At 46.2% G+C, this 17,825-nt stretch overlaps 2 protein-coding genes across 2 annotated transcripts in view; both read right to left on the bottom strand.

Moving 5' to 3' along the window:
• Nucleotides 1-4,706, bottom strand: Rskr (ribosomal protein S6 kinase related). Its single transcript, XM_059271286.1, has 12 exons — nt 4,386-4,706; nt 3,566-3,814; nt 3,402-3,485; nt 3,228-3,296; nt 2,791-2,860; nt 2,464-2,568; nt 2,253-2,293; nt 1,601-1,628; nt 1,427-1,516; nt 1,268-1,356; nt 1,059-1,169; nt 1-499 (listed from the first exon to the last, which is right to left on the bottom strand). The coding sequence occupies exons 1-12, from the start codon at nt 4,440-4,442 to the stop codon at nt 248-250; spliced, it is 1,245 nt and encodes a 414-aa protein (XP_059127269.1). The 5' UTR covers nt 4,443-4,706; the 3' UTR covers nt 1-247.
• A 311-nt stretch (nt 4,707-5,017) lies between these two features.
• Nucleotides 5,018-17,825, bottom strand: part of Bltp2 (bridge-like lipid transfer protein family member 2) — a 31,814-nt gene continuing 19,006 nt past the window's right edge. Inside the window, 15 exon segments of the mRNA XM_059271285.1 lie at nt 5,018-5,547; nt 5,971-6,105; nt 6,374-6,475; nt 6,940-7,070; nt 7,161-7,296; nt 7,421-7,450; nt 7,452-7,532; nt 7,864-7,950; nt 9,346-9,526; nt 10,134-10,255; nt 10,338-10,493; nt 11,159-11,280; nt 11,776-11,958; nt 12,801-12,900; nt 17,126-17,332. Coding sequence (XP_059127268.1) covers nt 5,368-5,547; nt 5,971-6,105; nt 6,374-6,475; nt 6,940-7,070; nt 7,161-7,296; nt 7,421-7,450; nt 7,452-7,532; nt 7,864-7,950; nt 9,346-9,526; nt 10,134-10,255; nt 10,338-10,493; nt 11,159-11,280; nt 11,776-11,958; nt 12,801-12,900; nt 17,126-17,332 — 1,953 coding nt within the window. The 3' untranslated portion in view covers nt 5,018-5,367.

The following is a 17,825-nucleotide window of genomic DNA, read 5'->3' as shown; positions in this document are numbered from 1 at the left end:
AAGTTTTAAGAAGCTTTGTTTGGCAGCTTAGGTGAAAAGTACTGCAGAAATGAAATAAAGGTCACCGCCTTGGCCTGCAAGTGAGAGGTGGGTTGTGTGACAGGAAAGCATCAGGGCCAGTTTTGGCCATCAGCTGCAGAATGCCAACAATTTAAACTCTGGTCCAATACCTACAACCAAATAGTAAGGACAATGAAGAAAAAACTGGATCATCACGGTGGTCATGCTGAGCTGGCAGTAAAAATCCTCAGGTTTCCAGCTGGGCCCCAATCTGCAGTAGAGAATCAGCAGAGACAGAGTGGACCAAGGACTCCAGATCACAGTCAAAGTCCGTGAAGGGCATGGACTCCACTGGACTGCTGTTATCTTGTGTCTCCACGACAAGGCTCACTGGCTGCTTCTTTAGGAGCTCAGGGTCAAAGGCCACACCCCGAAAGAAAGGGTGGACCTGGAAGTGATGCAGATGACGTAGCCGGTGCAGAGGGTTCTGGCACAGGAGCTGAAGGAAGACAGAATGAGACTGGGATAAGACAGAGGCTAAACAGAGAGGATGAAGGCAGTGAACAGTTCGTGCAGCCATGGAAGGCAGGAAAATCCTAAAGCACAGAAGATTTGTGAAAGAAGAACATGGTGATTAGAGAGAGTGGGAGGACTGGTGAGGATAAAGGAGATGGACTTGGATTTGCGGGTGATAAGGTAGCACTGGCCCAGGCTCTTCAAAAGGACCTGTCTGTTCTGGGGGAGGAAAGGATTTAGGGTGGCAGGGACTCCAGAGTGAGGTCTGCAGTTACAGGGGAAATGGGTAGTTGGAGCATCTCCATCCCCATCAGACCATCAGAGAGAGGAAGAGGGGGAGAGGGGGAGGGGGAGAGGGGGAAAGGGGAAGAGGGAGGGGGAGAGAGAGAGAGAGAGAGAGAGAGAGAGAGAGAGAGAGAGAGGGAGAGAGAGGGAGGAAGGGAGGAAGGGAGGGAGGGGGAACTGCTGGGAAATGTCACTTCTATGAAAAGAAAACGGTGAATAGCCTGGGAGTCAAAAAGGAAAGTAGTATGTCTCCTTACCTCATGGAGCAGGAGTGAGAGCTCCTGAGTAATAGAGGCTGGCATCTCAGATTCACAGTGGGTCACACTTGCCAACATGGTCACATGATCTCTTTCTGCAGCCACTGGGAACTGAGTTAAAGGGGTAGGGGGTGGGAAGAAGGCTTTCTAAGGTCTTTTCCCACCAAGCCAAGCTCTCTTCCTGCCCAGCGCCAATACCATTCTCTCACCTTACCAGTTGCCAGAGAGAAAAGCAGCACCCCCAGGGACCACCAGTCAGCAGTGTGGTTGTAAGGCCCGCCACTCAGGACCTCCGGGGCTGTGGGGAGAAAGGACTCGTCACCACTTCTCTACGCCACCCTCCCCACCAGCTTCAGCTTCCCCCTCACCCATGTATTGAAGAGTGCCACAGATAGTGTAGGCTCGTGCTCCCGGGGACAGACGGCGAGACAGACCGAAGTCTGTCAGTTTCAGGTGGCCTATGGAATAAGGAGACAGTGTTTCAACCTGTGCCTTTTTTTGCAGAGGTACCACTCATCCTGAGGCTGGAAAAGAAGACATACCTCGCTCATCCAGAAGGATGTTCTCCATCTGAAATCATGGGCGAGAGGACATTGTTTTACTATTCCCATTGACTCTGATTTGGTTTTTCCATTGTTTTTTATTTATTTGTTTTTATGTGCATTGGTGTTTTTCATGTATGTCTGTGTGAGGGTGCCAGATCCTCTAGAACTGGAGTTACAGACAGTTATGAGCTGCCATGTGGGTGCAGGGAATTGAACCCGGGTCCTCTGGATGAGCAGCCAGTGCTCTACACCGCTGAGCCATCTCCCAACCCCCCCCCACCCCACCTCCACCTCCATTGTTATTTTTTGACACAGGGTCTCATTATGTAGCCTGGGCTAGCTGGGAATTAGGTATATATAACAGGCTAGCCTCAAAACTTGTAGCACTCCTGTCCCCCACCCCCAGTAGTGCTGGAGTATAGGCAGGTATGGCCACACCTGGCTTTCTTTCATGTAAAGCTGTTAGCTGGAGAAGGCAGTCTGTCTACTCAGCATTCAAACCTCTACTTGGAGGACCCATCCCTAAACCAAACCCTTCACATCCATAGGAACCCAGGTAAACTGTCTCTGCTTCTCACTGCCTTCTCAGACCTGCCGGAACTTCTTATTGAGGTTCTTCCTCAGACTAAGAAAAAAGACTTAACTCTACCTTTACATCTCGATGGATGATACCCATGTCATGGAGATAGCCTGTGGAGAACAGTGAGCATGGGTGTGTGTAAGGTCTCTTGTCTATTCCAGTTTCTGTAGCTTCTATCCCATCTCTACCCTGACTTTCAGAATTCAGTATCAATTCTATTTTCTCTTCCCCACCAACTTAGTTCTCCCCTTTCCGTTTCCTCTACCACTCCTTCACTTACACAGCACAAGGACCAGTTCAGCTGCAAAGAGACGGATAGAAGCCTCTGGAAAACCACCAACAGCAGACCACAGGGAGTGGAGATCCATGCTGCAGTAGCTACACACTGCAAAGCACCAGAAGTCCGGGCAGTATCTGTGGTCTATAAGGCCTGGGCTCAAGGCATTATAGACCTCCTGCCCAAACTAACCCCCCAGCCTTTCCCCTCTACGTTTGGAATACAGAAATGCTATGAGAAGTGGTGGAACTAAGGGAAGGCAGAATAGCATCAGGTTGGGAGAACGGTCTGGGGGCCTTTGTGGATGGGGACAAAGCCCAGTCCACTCACTAATGAAGAGGTGTCGCCTCCCCTGCCAGCTGTCTCCCAGGCTGTGTACAAAAGGATGGTTGATCTGTCGCTAGAGACAAAGAAAAGAGCAAGTTAGTAAAGAACAGGCTTATTGATGATAAAGACAGCCAAGAAATCAGGTGTTGCCTTGTGTAGAAATGAACCAGAGCTCATTTGGGACCACCTCCCTGGCAACCCTGGAGCCAGCACACTGCCAAGGGGCATGCCAAGGTATGTTGGAGAGTTCCCTGGTAGAACTTGGACTGTGTCTACAGCTAATAATAATTTTCTCAGGATTTATTCTGGGGCTACACTGCACCAAGATGGAAACATATGGGGAAGGTAGAGCCAAGAAAAGCAGGTAGGTTGGACAAAGGGAGGGACTTTCTCCACCAGCAATTTCATTCTCCCAGCCATGCTTTCAGAATTGTGCATACCTGGATGCTGACCTCCTCTTTGCACTGCCTCAGGGTATCCCGCTGTAGGACTTTGACTTTGGGTACCACCTACAAAGGAGAGGCAGAACTCATGGAAAACAATGCTGTTCCTGACCTCTGAAACGAAGGCTGTAAACAGTAACCACTGAATGAGTGGAATACCTAGACTCCTACCTTCACTGCAAATACAGCTTTTTGGGCACCATCCAGCACTTTCAGGACGGTTCCAAAAGAGCCTTTAGCCACAAGGCCCAAAATCTAAAATGGAGAAGAGGGCACCTGAGACTGGTTGTTTCTAGATTCCTCCCAAAGACTTCCCAGGGACTCCGATGACCTACCTTTAGCTCCTGCTGCCCCCTAACAGGCCTCATGGGAAACTCTGGTAGAAAGAGGTTGATGAACTGAGGCACTGGCCACTCAGACAACGGCTTCTCCAGCAGCAGTGGGGCTGGCTGGAGGGGCTCCTGAGGCAGGCACTGATGCCTCTGTAGCTCCCATAGTTCTTCCAGACCTGACCTGATGGTCCCCACACCACACCAGAGGCTCTTCCAGCCTCGGGCCCAAGGACCCTGGATGTTGCCACCCTGCTGAGAAGGGAGCGTTCTAAGCCTGCTCAGGAGGCACTGCAGGTTCTATCCATCTTACCAGGTACTCCTTCCCCTCAAGTCTTAACCTCTAAAGCAGTGGTTCTCACCCTTCCTAACACTGCAACCCTTTATTACAGTTCCTCATGTTGTGGTGACCCCCAACCATAAAATTATCTTTGGTTGCTATATAATAACTATACCTTTGCTACTGATGTAGATTGTACTGTAAATATCTGGTGTGACCCCAGTCAAAGGGCCAGTCCACCCCACAGGGGTCATGGACCCACAAGTTGAAAACCACTGCTCTAGAAGGAAGGAAATTCCTAGGCCTTGTGATGTGACCTAGATTTCCTCAATATAATTCAAAATATAGATGACAGTAACAGTTGTATGTTCTCTCCATGACAAATCAGGAATATAATCTGTGCCTGAGTGAGGCTACTCACAGTATAGCCTCCATGCCCACACCCCATTGGCTATCAGTGACAGGCTTCTAACTAGGCACTTTCTGGCTTCAGGCCCTTACCTCCATCACTTCCCATCCACAGGCAGCCAGAGCCCCATACCGTACCTTTTGAGGAGCAGACACCCGGGTGTGTTGCCCCTGCCGACAGCTCACTGCTCCCATCCCCAGCCTCTGCCTCCTCTCCTTCCAGTCAATCTGCTGCCCCAGTTACATAAGCAATTCCTATCTCTGTGCTGCATTACCCAGGAGCCCCGCCTCTCCCAGTGTACACAGACCCATCAGCTTTAGGTCAGCATCATACCCGGGCTGGGAAGTCGCTACGATAGGACTCCAGAGGAGGAGAAAGGCCAGTCATTACCGTGGCAGTGGAGAGATGGGTGGGTTAGTGAGGAGGGAAGGACACGGACAACTTGAACATTTTTACTCAATACAAATGAAAAAAAAAAAAAAAAAGAATAAAAGCCAGCATCAAATTTAAAATATTTTTTCTTTAAATCATCTTTTTTTTTTTCTCCATTCTCCAGGGCATACCCGAGGGGGAAAGGAAAGGAAGGTACCCATGGCCAGCCCTGGCTCCTAATGCCATCCTCCCAAGTGAGCACACAGACTGGGAAGCTGAACCGCCCCCCAACACTAACACCTTTCATACAACAAGGCAGTGGAGTGAGGCACAGAGGATCAGACCCCTCCCCTCAGCTTACTGGCACAAAGGGAGAGCAATTACACTTAGAAATATATATATATATATTATATATATATGTCTATTTATAAAAATTTATCATACTTGATCAAAACTATCCCCACCCTTTCCGCTGCCCCCAAGAGCAGGACACTAGGCTTAGACACACTCCATAGGCCTTCTGGTTCTCTGGCCTTTCTGGCCCTGGGCCCAGTAAGCATGAGGGAATTTAGCACTTTTGTCCACCATGCCCTGCAGGGACAGGCCAGCTGCGGAACAGCGTCTCAGTTCCCTATAAGCTCCAAAGCCCACAAATCCCGTGGGATGAAGGGAAGCTCTGCCCGCCCTCAAGTCCCTGGATCCTGAGCCGGAGTCAGATTCTACACTGCAGTTCCTTGGCTCTCCAGGTCACTTGCGCCTGCCGAAGATGGACTTCTTGCCAGGGTTCTTGTCACCCATACTTAACCCGATAAGAAGCCGTGCTTTCTCCTCCTCCTGCTGTTGCATGTTCAAGTCCGACTTTGTCTCTAGCTTTCCCCGGACCTCAGACCCTGTTGCAGGTTTCAACCTTAGCTTTTCTTTGATTACCTGGCAAGTGGAGAGGAGTAAAGGAAAGGCAAAAAGATTAGTGGAACGGGCCGAACAATTCAAACTGAACCAGTTCAAGAATTTATTAAACTTACATGCAAAGCACAATGGGGCAGATCAAAGTATGTAAATAATGAAGTGTATAAATAATGGTCTCTGCTTTCAGAAGCTTACAATCTAATCAGAATCCATCATAAAGCTGAGGTTGTAGCAGCCCTTAGTTCCCTCAAATTAACGACTGTTAACATGAAATAAAAGTTATTTGATCATACTGTGGCAACGTCAAGGACCAAACAAGGACAAAATCAGTCACTCTATTATCTGCCCCTTTCTTGGCTATCTTTCAATATAGTGTAGAACAAAAGGCTCCCATTTGCTTGCCAGTCCCTGCTAACGAAACAGCCATGAGCCCTGGCGAGATACCTGGGCAACCAAAGCTTTCCGGCTGTCCCTTTTGACAGCCATGGCAAAGTCCAGCCACGTCCACGTGTTGTTGTGGTACTCCAGACAGGGTAGCACCAAGTTAAGGTCACCCCAGTCCACACTGTTCTTCTCGCCCTGCAAGAGCAAGAGGAGGAGGGAAAAATTACATCAGCTGCCATTTTGAATCTAAGCCAGTACTCGGTATAATTCCTATGCTAGCAACCTACAGATACAGACTGGATTCCCCGCCCTCATTCTGGTAGTGGTGCTGACCCCTGCAGGAAGCAGAAGGAACAGCAGGTTTGTCACCCATGGCCCATTCTCACAGAAGCCTGGCTGTCACCCTCTATAATCTTGGTTCCTTTCTGTCTACTGTCCTAGAAACTGCTGCGATGGGACACACCTTGTAACTGACACACAGTGGAACTTGTGGGATTTTTATGTATATGAAGGAGTTGTTCATGGCAGCCCGCTCTTTCATCTTGTCAATGTCATCAACTGGGTGCTAGGAAAGACAAGAAAGGAACATAAGCCTCTAAAACCAGAAGAAACCAAATATCCTATTACTCCAGCCTCTCAATCCTGGAATGGACTCAAAAGAGGTTTCTACACCTAGCCATGTCCAACAGAAATGATTAATAACAGCTCTGGCTGCCCCGCAACTCGCTTTGTAGACCAAGCTGGCCTTGAACTCACAGAGATCCACCTACCCCTGCCTCCTGAGTGCTGGGATTAAAGGTGTGTGCCACCACTGCCTGGCTAAAAAAAACTTTTATACATATTAAAATGTTTTTATTTTAGTTTTTGAGGGTTTCTTTTGCTTTTTTTTTGAAGCGGGATCTCATATGGTCCAGGCTGCCCTTGAACTCATGATTTTCCAACACCTGTCCCCCAAGTGTTGAGATTACAGAGTACTACTGTAACATTCATTTTCTCTGATTTTTCAATCTTTAGGGACATGTGCCATACCTCAGGTAATTTGCGAAATGATCTTCTGACCCCAGAACTCCGGGTCAAACCCTGTGCTACACCCTTCCCAGGGCCTAGCGGGACTGAGTCATCTGTTGCTATCAGCTGCCGAGGCTTCACTACTGGTATTCCTAAGGAAAAGCAAACACCAACAGTCATCCTTTTCCTCGAGTGGCTTTGGGCTGCTACTCTATTCTGGCATTCCAGATAACAATTCTCACCAGTTGTCACCAGTTTGGACTTATCCTCTTCATCACCAACTTCATCATCTTCCACATTTCGACCCGGAAAGAAAAAGCCCATCATTCTATGGAAGAACTGGTGGGAGAGCTGGATGGTGAGAGGCACCACATTCACCTTCGGGGAAAGAGGCGAAGAAGCAATTAGGCTCAGGTACTATCCTTGTCTTTTATTACTAACAGTTTTTAGTTTTGAACTGCCCTTTGGCCCTTCGTTCCCAAGGTACTGTTTGTTTACAAACCTCAAAGTGTTCCTTAACAGAGATACCCCCCAACAGGCGGCCGGACTTTGCTAAAAAGGCGGAGGGCTAGCTGTCTCCCCGATTGGCAGGAACTCTGGGGCCGCAGAACCACCTACAGGACAGAGTGAACAACTCTATTAAATGTCCTCTCCAAAAGTCAACTTAAAAATCAATCCACAAACCTACAGAACTGAAGCCAATGATCTTGCTAAGTAGGCAAGCTATACCATTTCAGATCACATTGTTTCCTATGAGTTGATATGAAAAGACCATCACAAATGCCCTTTGCTCTAAAGCATATATAAATGGGCTAGGAATGGCAAAATAAGACTATAAGACTTGCCATATAGATGTGGGGATGTCGATTAGTAGAGTTCTTGACTAGAATGAACAAGGCCCTGCCTAAATCCCATCCCCATTTAAAAAAAAAAGGTAAGACTTGCCTTATAGATAGCATTGGGGAGAAGGTTGTTCATAGTGAACCAGCCCAACTCCAGGAGATGTTCTGCAGTGTCATCAGACTTATTCACCTGTAAAACAGATTTTGTCCTGTTCATTTTAAGCCTTCCTTAGGAACTTGGTAGAGAATTACTATATATGCTAATCTAACCCTCTGATTTCATTTTTCTCTTTCTTCTTTAAGTCAGGATCTCATAAAGCCCAGGATAGCCTCAAATTGTACCTGTGGCTGGCTTTGAGCTCCTAAGCCTCATGACCTACACATCTAGAATGATGTGATTATATGTGTGGTGATATACTGTGTACCCTAACAAACTTGCCTGACAGAGGATCAGAGAAGAGAGCCAGCCACTAGATTAGACATAGAGGTCAGGCAGTGGGGTACACACCTTTAATCCCAACACACAAGATGTCATGCCTTTGCTTGGGAAGAACACATGCCTTTAATCCCAGGAAGTAGTATGTCAGGGCAGAGAAAGGTATATAAGGAGTGAGGAGCCGGGCGATGGTGGCGCACGCCTTTAATCCCAGCACTCGGGAGGCAGAGGCAGGCAGATCTCTGTGAGTTCGAGGCCAGCCTGGTCTACAGAGTGAGTTCCAGGAAAGGCACAAAGCTACACAAAAAAATTGGGGTTGGGGATTTAGCTCAGTGGTAGAGTGCTTGCCTAGCAAGCGCAAGGCCCTGGGTTCGGTCCTCAGCTCTGGGGGAAAAAAAAAAGGTGTGAAGAAAGAGGAACTCATACTCTTTAGGCTAAGGATTTCATAGAGGTAAGAACTAGTGGCTGGCTGCTCTGAAACTCTGATCTTTCAGCTTTCACCCTGATATCTGGGTGAAAACCCAGAGCCAGATAAGATCTGTAAGATTTGAACATGTATTTATGCACCATCACACCCTATCAACTTCTTTCAATCTCATATACAATCTACAAACCCTCTAATCTAGTGTTTCTCATGAGTAATACTAGCTAAACCACTAAATGTTAATACTTCCTAGTTATTGTGACATTTAAATTTCTCATTTATTTTCAAATATCCCTTGTAATATAATATTCTTTTTCCTTGTAGGGTAGTCAGTATCAGAATGTTACTATTACAACTTGACTTGGAAAATTACTTCACTCTGGGCCTTAAAATAAGAATAATTATCTTTCTTTTTTTTATTTGGGTTTTTTGAGACAGGTTTCTCTGTGTAGCTTTGGTTGTCCTGGAACTTGATCTGTAGACCAGGCTGGCTAGGAGATCTGCCTGTCTCTGCCTCGTGAGTGCTGGGATTAAAGGCATGTACCACCACCACCTGGGCTGATTAGCTATATACCTATATTATTTACTATAGGCCAATGTGTCTCTAATTATGACCATCATTAATAATCATACAATTAGCCCTTTTTTCTCTCCATGGATTGAATTCTTGGGATAGGTTAAGGCCTCGGACTGGGCTGATGCTGTATGACTGTGCACCCCAATACCTTGCTGTAGAGGAACCTCTGTAGCTCCAGCTCAGCGATTCCCAGCTGTCCGTCTTCCTCTGTCAGGCGCCAACGTGCCTGAGCAAAGTAAAACTCAGTGCGACGGACCACACTCACATCTTCCTGTTGCTTTCGCAGCTCCATTTTGTTGGCCCGCTGCAGTTGGAAATCCTTAAAACACCTATGCACGAACAGGCAAGGCAAGCGAGTAAGGGAAAGAGCACCCAGGCAGGACTGCCCCATAATGCTGCAGGCTCGCAGCCCAGAGGCCAACCTCAGGATTAGCTAATGCCTCTTTTTTTTTCTTCATTGTTCTTTTTTGTTGTTGTTTTGAGACAAGGTTTCTCTGTGTAGCCCTGGCTGTCCTGGAACTTGTTCTGTAGACCAGGCTGGCCTTGAACTCAGAGCTCTGCCTGCCTTTGCCTGGAAAGTGATGGTAGTATAGGTGTGTACTACCACTGCCTGGCTTTCAATTTTGTTCTTTATTAATCAGTTTTAATGTATTTTCAGTTCAGATACACATTGCTAAGGCCACAAAAGTGGTATTTCTCAACTACCTAATTTTGCAGCAGGGCGGTTCCCAGGAAGCACTCCAGTGAGAACCCAAAGGAGGGGCTTTCCTGTTTGCACTCACCTCTCTGGCCAACCTCAGCAAGGCTTATAGGAAGATGTGCCTATATCTACTGCTACAATAGTCTTTGAGAATGCACACTAAACTTAAAGACTGTCATAACATGGGCAAGAAAGACAGCTCATCTCTCGACTGAGTGGAGAAGACTGCCGAGTACCTGATGAGGATGTTGAGCTCTTCACTTTCCAGCTGCAGGTTGGCCTTTTCCTGGTTCAGCTGTAACTGAAGTTTTTGGTTCAGGTCAAGCAAGTTCTCATTCTTGCTGTCATCCTGTAAAGACTAGGGAACCAGGAGAGAGGAAATTAAGATCCTCCCTGGCTACCCAGGTGGTCTCTGTCCTCAGACTACCTGGGGTGAATACCTTCATGATAGAATACATCTGTTTCTCTAAGTGCCGGATCTGGGCCACATGCTGCCGCACAGCCTCCTGCAGATGCAATATGCTACTACGCTGCTCCTCAGGATTGCTAGAGATCTCCAGCTGGAACCTGACACGCTGCTTCTTTTCACTATGCTCCTAAAAGAAGGGAAAAGGGAAAGGTGAACTTCTATGCTTTGTGTGGTGCTATGAATAAAACCCACAGCTTCATACATGCTTTACTATCGGTACATCCCCAGCCTCAGGAATTAACATTTGTTAAATGGGTTAAGTCTTATAGGAAAGTGAATGGGGATCTCTTCTGGAAAGCTGACCTTTACCGGTCATGATCAGTAGCAAGAGTAAGGGGTGGGTCAATACAAAAGATCTGCAATGTGGAGTTGGAGATGGAGGCAGAAGTGTAGAGTTACCATTAGAGATGTCTGGTTGACCGAGAACTGGCTAGAACAAGTGCTACAGTCTTAGAGACACTTAACAGGGTTTCTCTGTGTAGCTCTGGTTATCTTGGAACTCATTCTCCAGACCAGGCTGGCCTCAAACTTGCAGAGATCCGCCTGCCTCTGCCTGCCTGAGTGCTGGGATAAAATGCGTGTGCCACCACTGCCCGGTCTAATTATATGATTTCTATAGCTATACCTGATTAAGAGGATGTACCAATCAAACTAATAAGAGGCATTAGTTTCTTCCTTATCCACTGAGCCATCTCACCAGCCCAGCATTACTTTACTTACTGTGACCCAAGTAAAGGGCAAGGTCAAAGTTCAGGTGAGGCTAACCTGAATTCTGGTAGAGCTCATGCTCACCTTCCGCTTGGGTTCTACATGGAGCAGCAGGTTGTTGACGATGTCCAGAATCATAGCATACTGAGCTGGGTTGGTAGAAATTTCCAATTCGTGGTGGATGAGAGTGAAAGTATCCACAGCCCCTAGATAATTGTTAGCAGTTAAATAGGAGGTTCAAGTTTCTCCCTCAATATTCACTCTTCTAACCCATATTTTCTGTTTTGTTTTCTGAGACAGGGTTTCACTATGTAGCCCTGGCTGGCCTGGAACTCATGGAAATCCAACTGCCTCTTCCTCCTAGATGCTGAGAGTAAAGTGGGCACCATCCCCCCCCCCCCCCCAGCCTAGCAAACACTGGAACCACTTCTGTTAGTCAGCTCAACAGAAATGGAGTAAGAGGTACTCAGGAATAGGAATATGCTTATTTCAGAATTGTAAATAATAGCCACTGTCTCAGTTTCCTCTAAGAGTACAGGCTGTTCTAATGGCTGAACTTACAAAATGCAAAGCCAAGTGAAATCTTAGTAGCAACAGTGCACAGGAATCCCTTTAATAATTCTACTGTCTTAAAACCACTAAGGAAATAACTACTTTCACAAGTCCCCAGTCCTCTCTGAAAGTCTTTAAGGCCTAGATACCTTCCTGCTTCTTTAAGAGATCCTCCTTTTCCTGGTTCTCATGAACCTCAGGTGGCTTAATTTGAGTTGCTAGCTCAGGGTCGATGTCATGACTGTAACTAATATAGTACATTCGGCAATTACAGCGTGAAATGATCCGCTGGACCTGCTGGGCTTGCTGAGCTTCAGCTGGCTGGTTCCAATCTGGGAAGAAGTGAAAAAGAGATTCTCTATGAAAGGTATGGTGAAAGCCTCCCATCTGTATATGATTCCAAGGAATTCCAGAAATGTTGCTTTCAGTCTAGAATAGCAAAAAAATACTACTACTTCAACATACACTGATGTTAAAAATAGATAAATTGGAGCTAGAGAGGTGGCTCAAAGGTTGGGAGCACTGGCTGGCTGTTCTTCCAGAGGACCAGGGTTCAATTCTCAGCACACACGTGGCAGCTCACAACTGTCTGTAACTCTAGTTTTAAGGGATCAGACACCCTTACTCAGATATATATGCAAACAAAACACCAATGCACATAAAATAAAAACAAGTTATTAAAAAAATTAAAACAAACAAACACCATAAACTGGGGCCAGGCATGGTAGCACACACCTTTAATCCCAACACTTGGGAGGCAGAGGCAGGAACTCTGAGTTCCAAGCCAGCTTAGTTTACACAGTAAGTTCCAGGACAGCCAGGACCACATAATGAGACCCTGTTTCAGACAGACAGAGATGGATGGATGGATGGATGATAGATAGGGCTGGATGTGCAACTCTAAGGTACAGCAAATGCCTGGCATGTAAGAGACCTTGAGTTTGATCCCCAGTATTACCAAAAATTAAATAAAAACAGTATGATGGCTCATGCCTATAATCCCAGCATTCATAAGGCCAGGAGTTTGAGGGCAGCCTGGCCTATACAAACTGAAACACTGCTTCAAAAACTGAAAGGAAAAAAAAAATAGACTGTAGGTTAAATAAGTAAATGAGGCCCCTTTGGGAATGCACATTTACTCCAAATCACAGCATGAGAGAGGGAGAGAGCTGACCTGTGGTTGTGGTAACCATGCCTCCCACTGCCTGCCCACTTTCCATCAGCTCCTGAACAGAGTCCAGACTACGTTCCCGGTGTTCCTCAATATTCTTCACCTGAAAACAGATTGAGGGACCTTTAGCTCCTGGGAAAAAGGTGGCTTATTATAACACCACCATAGATGGTCATGTTTCAAGTAGAGTCATATGCTGCAAAAGAATGCTTCAGTCAACAACAGAGTGCATGCCCAATGGTAGTCCCGTACCTGTAATTTCAGTAAGAGGCTGTGAGGCAGGAGTGAGTGCCACCAGATTTGAGGCCAGCCTGGACTACAAAGTGAGTTCCATAACAGCCTAGTATACATAGTTACAAAAACAAGACAAAAGGTTGTTGTTGTGGAATATTACCTTAACTTTGTAAAGATATGTTACATTTGTTTATGATGTGGAATATTACTTTAACTATGAAAAGGTGTGTTCCATTTATGTTGCATTTGTTTAACTAGGTAAAGATGTGTTACATTTGTTTATGCTGCATTTAATTATTTAGGTAAAGATGTGTTACCATTTCACCTTGTCTACCTAAGGGACCTGACTGGTCTAATAAAAAGCTGAACAGCCAATAGGTAGGCAGTAGAGGGATAGGTGGGGCTGGTGGGCAGAGAGAGTAAGTAGGAGGAGAGGAGAGGAGAGAGAGAATGAGAGAGGGAGACACCTGGGGCCAGCTAGGCAGCTGCCAGGCAAGCAGCCAGGCAGCCACTGAGTAGGACATACATAATGAAAGAAAGGTAAAAAGCCCTGAGGCCATCGAGATGGTAAAATGCTTGCTGCTGACAAGCTGAGTTCTATCCTTGGAACTCACGGAGAAGGCGAAAAACGAAGAGATGGCCCAGCAGTTAAGAGCATTTATTGTTCTGCCAGAAGAGCAGGGTTTGATTTCCTGCACCAACACCAGGTGACTCAAACTACCTGTAATTCCAGTTCTAGGGGATCTGACACCCTCTTCCACTGTCTGAAGGCATGTATGTGGTATATACACAGACATTTAGGCATTCATATACACATAAAAAAATGGGAGAACTGATTCGACAAAACTGTCTTCTGACCTCTAAACACACACACACACACACACACACACACACACACACACACACACACGCCCCTCTCTCACACATACAGTAAGTTTAAGTTCCCAGCACCCATGTAAAAAGCCGAGGATGGCCATACATGCCTGTAATCCCAGTTCTATGGAGGTTGGAGACAGGAAGATTGCCAGGGCTTGCAGGATCCCAGCCTAGCTCCAGGTTCAATGAAAGACCCTGACTCAAGGGAATGAAGCACAGCTTGGTAGAGCAAGATACCTGATGCCCTCTGTCTCTGCACACGCATAGGCACACATCCCTGTATATACATACATCACATGCTCACTCATACATAAACCTATTTAAAAAAAAAAATCATTGTGACACTGTTGCCGTGGAGGTCAAGGTAAATAACAATATAAGTGGCATATAAGATCAAAGCAGTAAGAACTTCAGGACTGGAGAGATGGCTCAGTGGTTAGGAGCACTCATTGGCTGCTCTTCCAGAAGATGAAGGTTCCATTCCCAGCATCAACAGGGCAGCTAACAACTGTAACGCCAGTCCCAGGAGATCCAACACCCTCTTCTGGCCTCTATAGGCACCAAGCACACAACTAATACACAGACATACAAGCAGGCAAAACACCCACACACATTAAAAAAAAAAAAATTACTGCTTCAAGGGCTGGAGATGGCTCAGCAGTTAGAAGCACTTGTTCTTGCAGAGGACCCAGGTTCAATCCCTAGCACCCACACGGCAGCTCACAATCACCTGTAATTCTAGTTCCAGACTTGAAACCCTCTTCTGGTCTTTACAGGCCCCCATACATATGCGGCAGACCCACAAACACATAAATAAGAAAGAAAATCTTTAAAATATATAGAGACCCAGGCTTCAGAAGGCAGATCTACTGAATCACAAAGTCACAGAGAAAAGACAAGAAAAAAATCATATTCTAACTCCAAGGATCTCTACTTTAATGCTAATGCAACTTGGGGGAGAAAAAAAGCCTTCAGTTCTAAAAGTGGTAGGTCCAGAAAATTCTGCCCACCTTTACATGGCTAATTACCACTCCCACATCCCTGTTTCTTTTGGTGGTTGTGGGACTCAAACCCAGGGCCTTGTGCATGTTAGCCAAGTGTTCTACCACTGAGCCAGAACTCCAGCTAATGTACCTTCTGTGACCACTGCAAGATTACTGGTAACAGACAGTTTGCTAACCTCTCATGTTACCAACAACCTGACCTTACTTAGCTTCACATCTGATCGAAATGTTCACTTATGGCTTGGCTGAACCAGAAGGTCCTTTGTAGAAGTACTGGCCAGGGACAAGAAGGATCAGCAAATGGGATTATCACTTTGGATCTTTTTATTATCAACATTTTATTTTCACTTTGGTTCTTATCAGATATAGCTGAATCCTAAAACTCAGTGTGAAGTACAGTGTAGACACTTACTGCCTGTCAAATATATTAATGATAATGTACAATACTGGCCAGATTTACCTCATGACCATTAACCCTACAGTAAGTCTGAGGGCATATCCTAGAAATTATAATTTAAATTCTCTAACTTGGCTGGGTGGTGGTGATGCATGCCTTTAATCCCAGCACTTGGGAGGCAGAGGCAGGTGGATCTCCTGGTTCAAGGCTAGCCTGGTCTACATAGTGATTTCCAGGATAGCCAGGGCTATGCAGGGCTGTCTCAAAAAAAAAAAAAAAAAAAAAAAAAAAAAAAAAAAAAAAAAAACCTCTCTATCTTGCAGTGCTCCTTCCCCAGCCTTAGCCAAGTGCTCAGTCTCACCAGCTAACAAAAACAGTGTCTTGCCAATGCACTGACTTAAAGAAACAAAAAAGAAAAAGATTATTTGCCATCTGAACACATCCAGTTTTTTCAAAGCACCTTCTCATTTGATTCAACAGAGTGCTCACAACTGCTACAGTAGTAAACTGTCATCAGAAGTCAAACATTCAGACTTCTAGATTAACAGTCTTCCATTCAACCTCACTGCTTTGCTGAAACAGCCAATCATCTTTATGAAAGGCCATAACAAGGTGTGGCTAGCCACGTGGTACAAGCTCCTGCACTACAGAAGCGAAGTCAAAGGATCTCCAGTTCTAAGCCGTCTGGGCTACACAGAGCTTGAGACCAGCAGGACTACATAGCAAGACTTGTCTCAAAGAAACAAAACAAAGCCCTCAGGCCCACTGTCTTAGTTGCCTGCTAGTGTGACATTTATTAAGAGAGACTAACAACTTAGAAGTTCCCACGGCTAAACACTAGGCAGAGCCAGAGGGCACAAGGACACGGCCCACAGAGTCACCTGAGCAGGGCTCACAGAGACCGAAGTGACAAACACGGACTCTGTAGGGTCCGAGCCAGGTCCTCTGCATATATGTTATGGTTGTGTAGCTTGGTGTTCTTGCAGGACTCCTAACAGCGGGAATGGGGCTGTCTCTGACTGTTTTGCGTAATGGGTCCTACTAGGTTACCTCATCCAGCTGTGACATGAGGGTTTTGTGTCCAATCTTATCTTATTAGGCCATGTACACTGTAAATATGTATTACTCTCACTGGTTAATAAAAAAGCTGACTGGCCAATAGCTGGACAGGTAGAGAGGTTAGGCAGCAGAGTCAAACTGGACAATGGGAGGAAGAAGGGTGGAGTCTCAGGAGTCTCAAGAGCTGCATAAAGAAGCAAGATGAATGTGCCATGCTGAAAGAAGGAATACAGGTTAATTTAAATATAAGAGTTAGCTGGTAACAAGCCTGAGCTATTGGCCAAGCATTTATAATTAAATTAGTAAGTCTCTGTGTGTTTACTGGGGAGCCAGTGGTCCCTGACAAAAACTCCACCTACAGACATGTTAGGTGGATATCCTTGGGAGGCCTGTCTTTCCCCCCTCCCCCAAGGGAAACAAGAGGAATTGATCTGGGGGAGAGGGGAGGTGGGGAGAGGGACTAGGAGGAGAGTAAAGAAGGGAAACTGCAGTTGAAATGTAATGCGACGTGTGAGAGAAGAATAAAAGTTAAAAAAAAAAAAGAGAGAATAAAGAAGTTTCTGTCATTTACTCTAGTGCTGGTAAATATGACAGTACTGCAGGAGAGAAAAGCACTACGTTCCCACAGCACAGACACACCCACAGCGCCAGCAGCTTCCTTTTCTCTACTACTGTGAAAAGTCTTCAGTGGTTCTAGCAAAAGGGGCTTATCTAGAGAACTAGAGATACAATGGGCCTTCCCACCCACGCTGACTCACCTCTAGCCAGAGCTGCCGGCCATCCTGTTCAGTAGGGCTGCTTTCAGTGGTGGCAAAATACTGCATGCCATCTAAAAGGCAAGTCCAGGAAGTCTTTTGTTTCAGTGTGTCACCATACCAAGCTGGATGGTGTTGGCACTGCAGCAACTGAGCTTTGGCAGCAGACACAATGACACAGCCTTCTGTCTCTGCTCCACGAAGAACCATCTGTCAAAGAAAAAAGCAGAGCTTCAGACACGAAGGAAGATCTCTGGCTTACAGAGTGAAGGTCACTGGGTTTTATACTCGAAGTGATTACTTAGGATACCTAAGAAAGAGACAAATCTGGTGGTGTGCCTTCAATCCCAGCACTCGGGAGGCAGAGGCAGGCAGATCTCTGTGAGTTCAAGGCCACCCTGGTCTACACAGTGAGTTCTGGGACAGCCAGAGCTGTTACACAGAGAAAACCTGTCTCAAAAAACAAAACAAGCTGGGCAACGGTGGCGCACGCCTTTAATCTCAGCACTCGGGAGGCAGAGCCAGGTGGATCTCTGTGAGTTCAAGGACAGCCTGGTCTACAAAGCGAGATCCAGGACAGGCACCAAAACTACACAGAGAAACCCTGTCTTCAAAAACCAAACCAAAAACCAAACCAAACCAAACCAAAACCAAAAGGGTCAAATCTGCGCTCTATCCCCCCGTTCTTCAGTTCAGATGCAGA

This window comes from Peromyscus eremicus, chromosome 8a, assembly GCF_949786415.1.
Source record: "Peromyscus eremicus chromosome 8a, PerEre_H2_v1, whole genome shotgun sequence".
Lineage (NCBI taxonomy): Eukaryota > Metazoa > Chordata > Mammalia > Rodentia > Cricetidae > Peromyscus > Peromyscus eremicus.
This window is presented reverse-complemented; position numbering and strand designations above follow the sequence as displayed.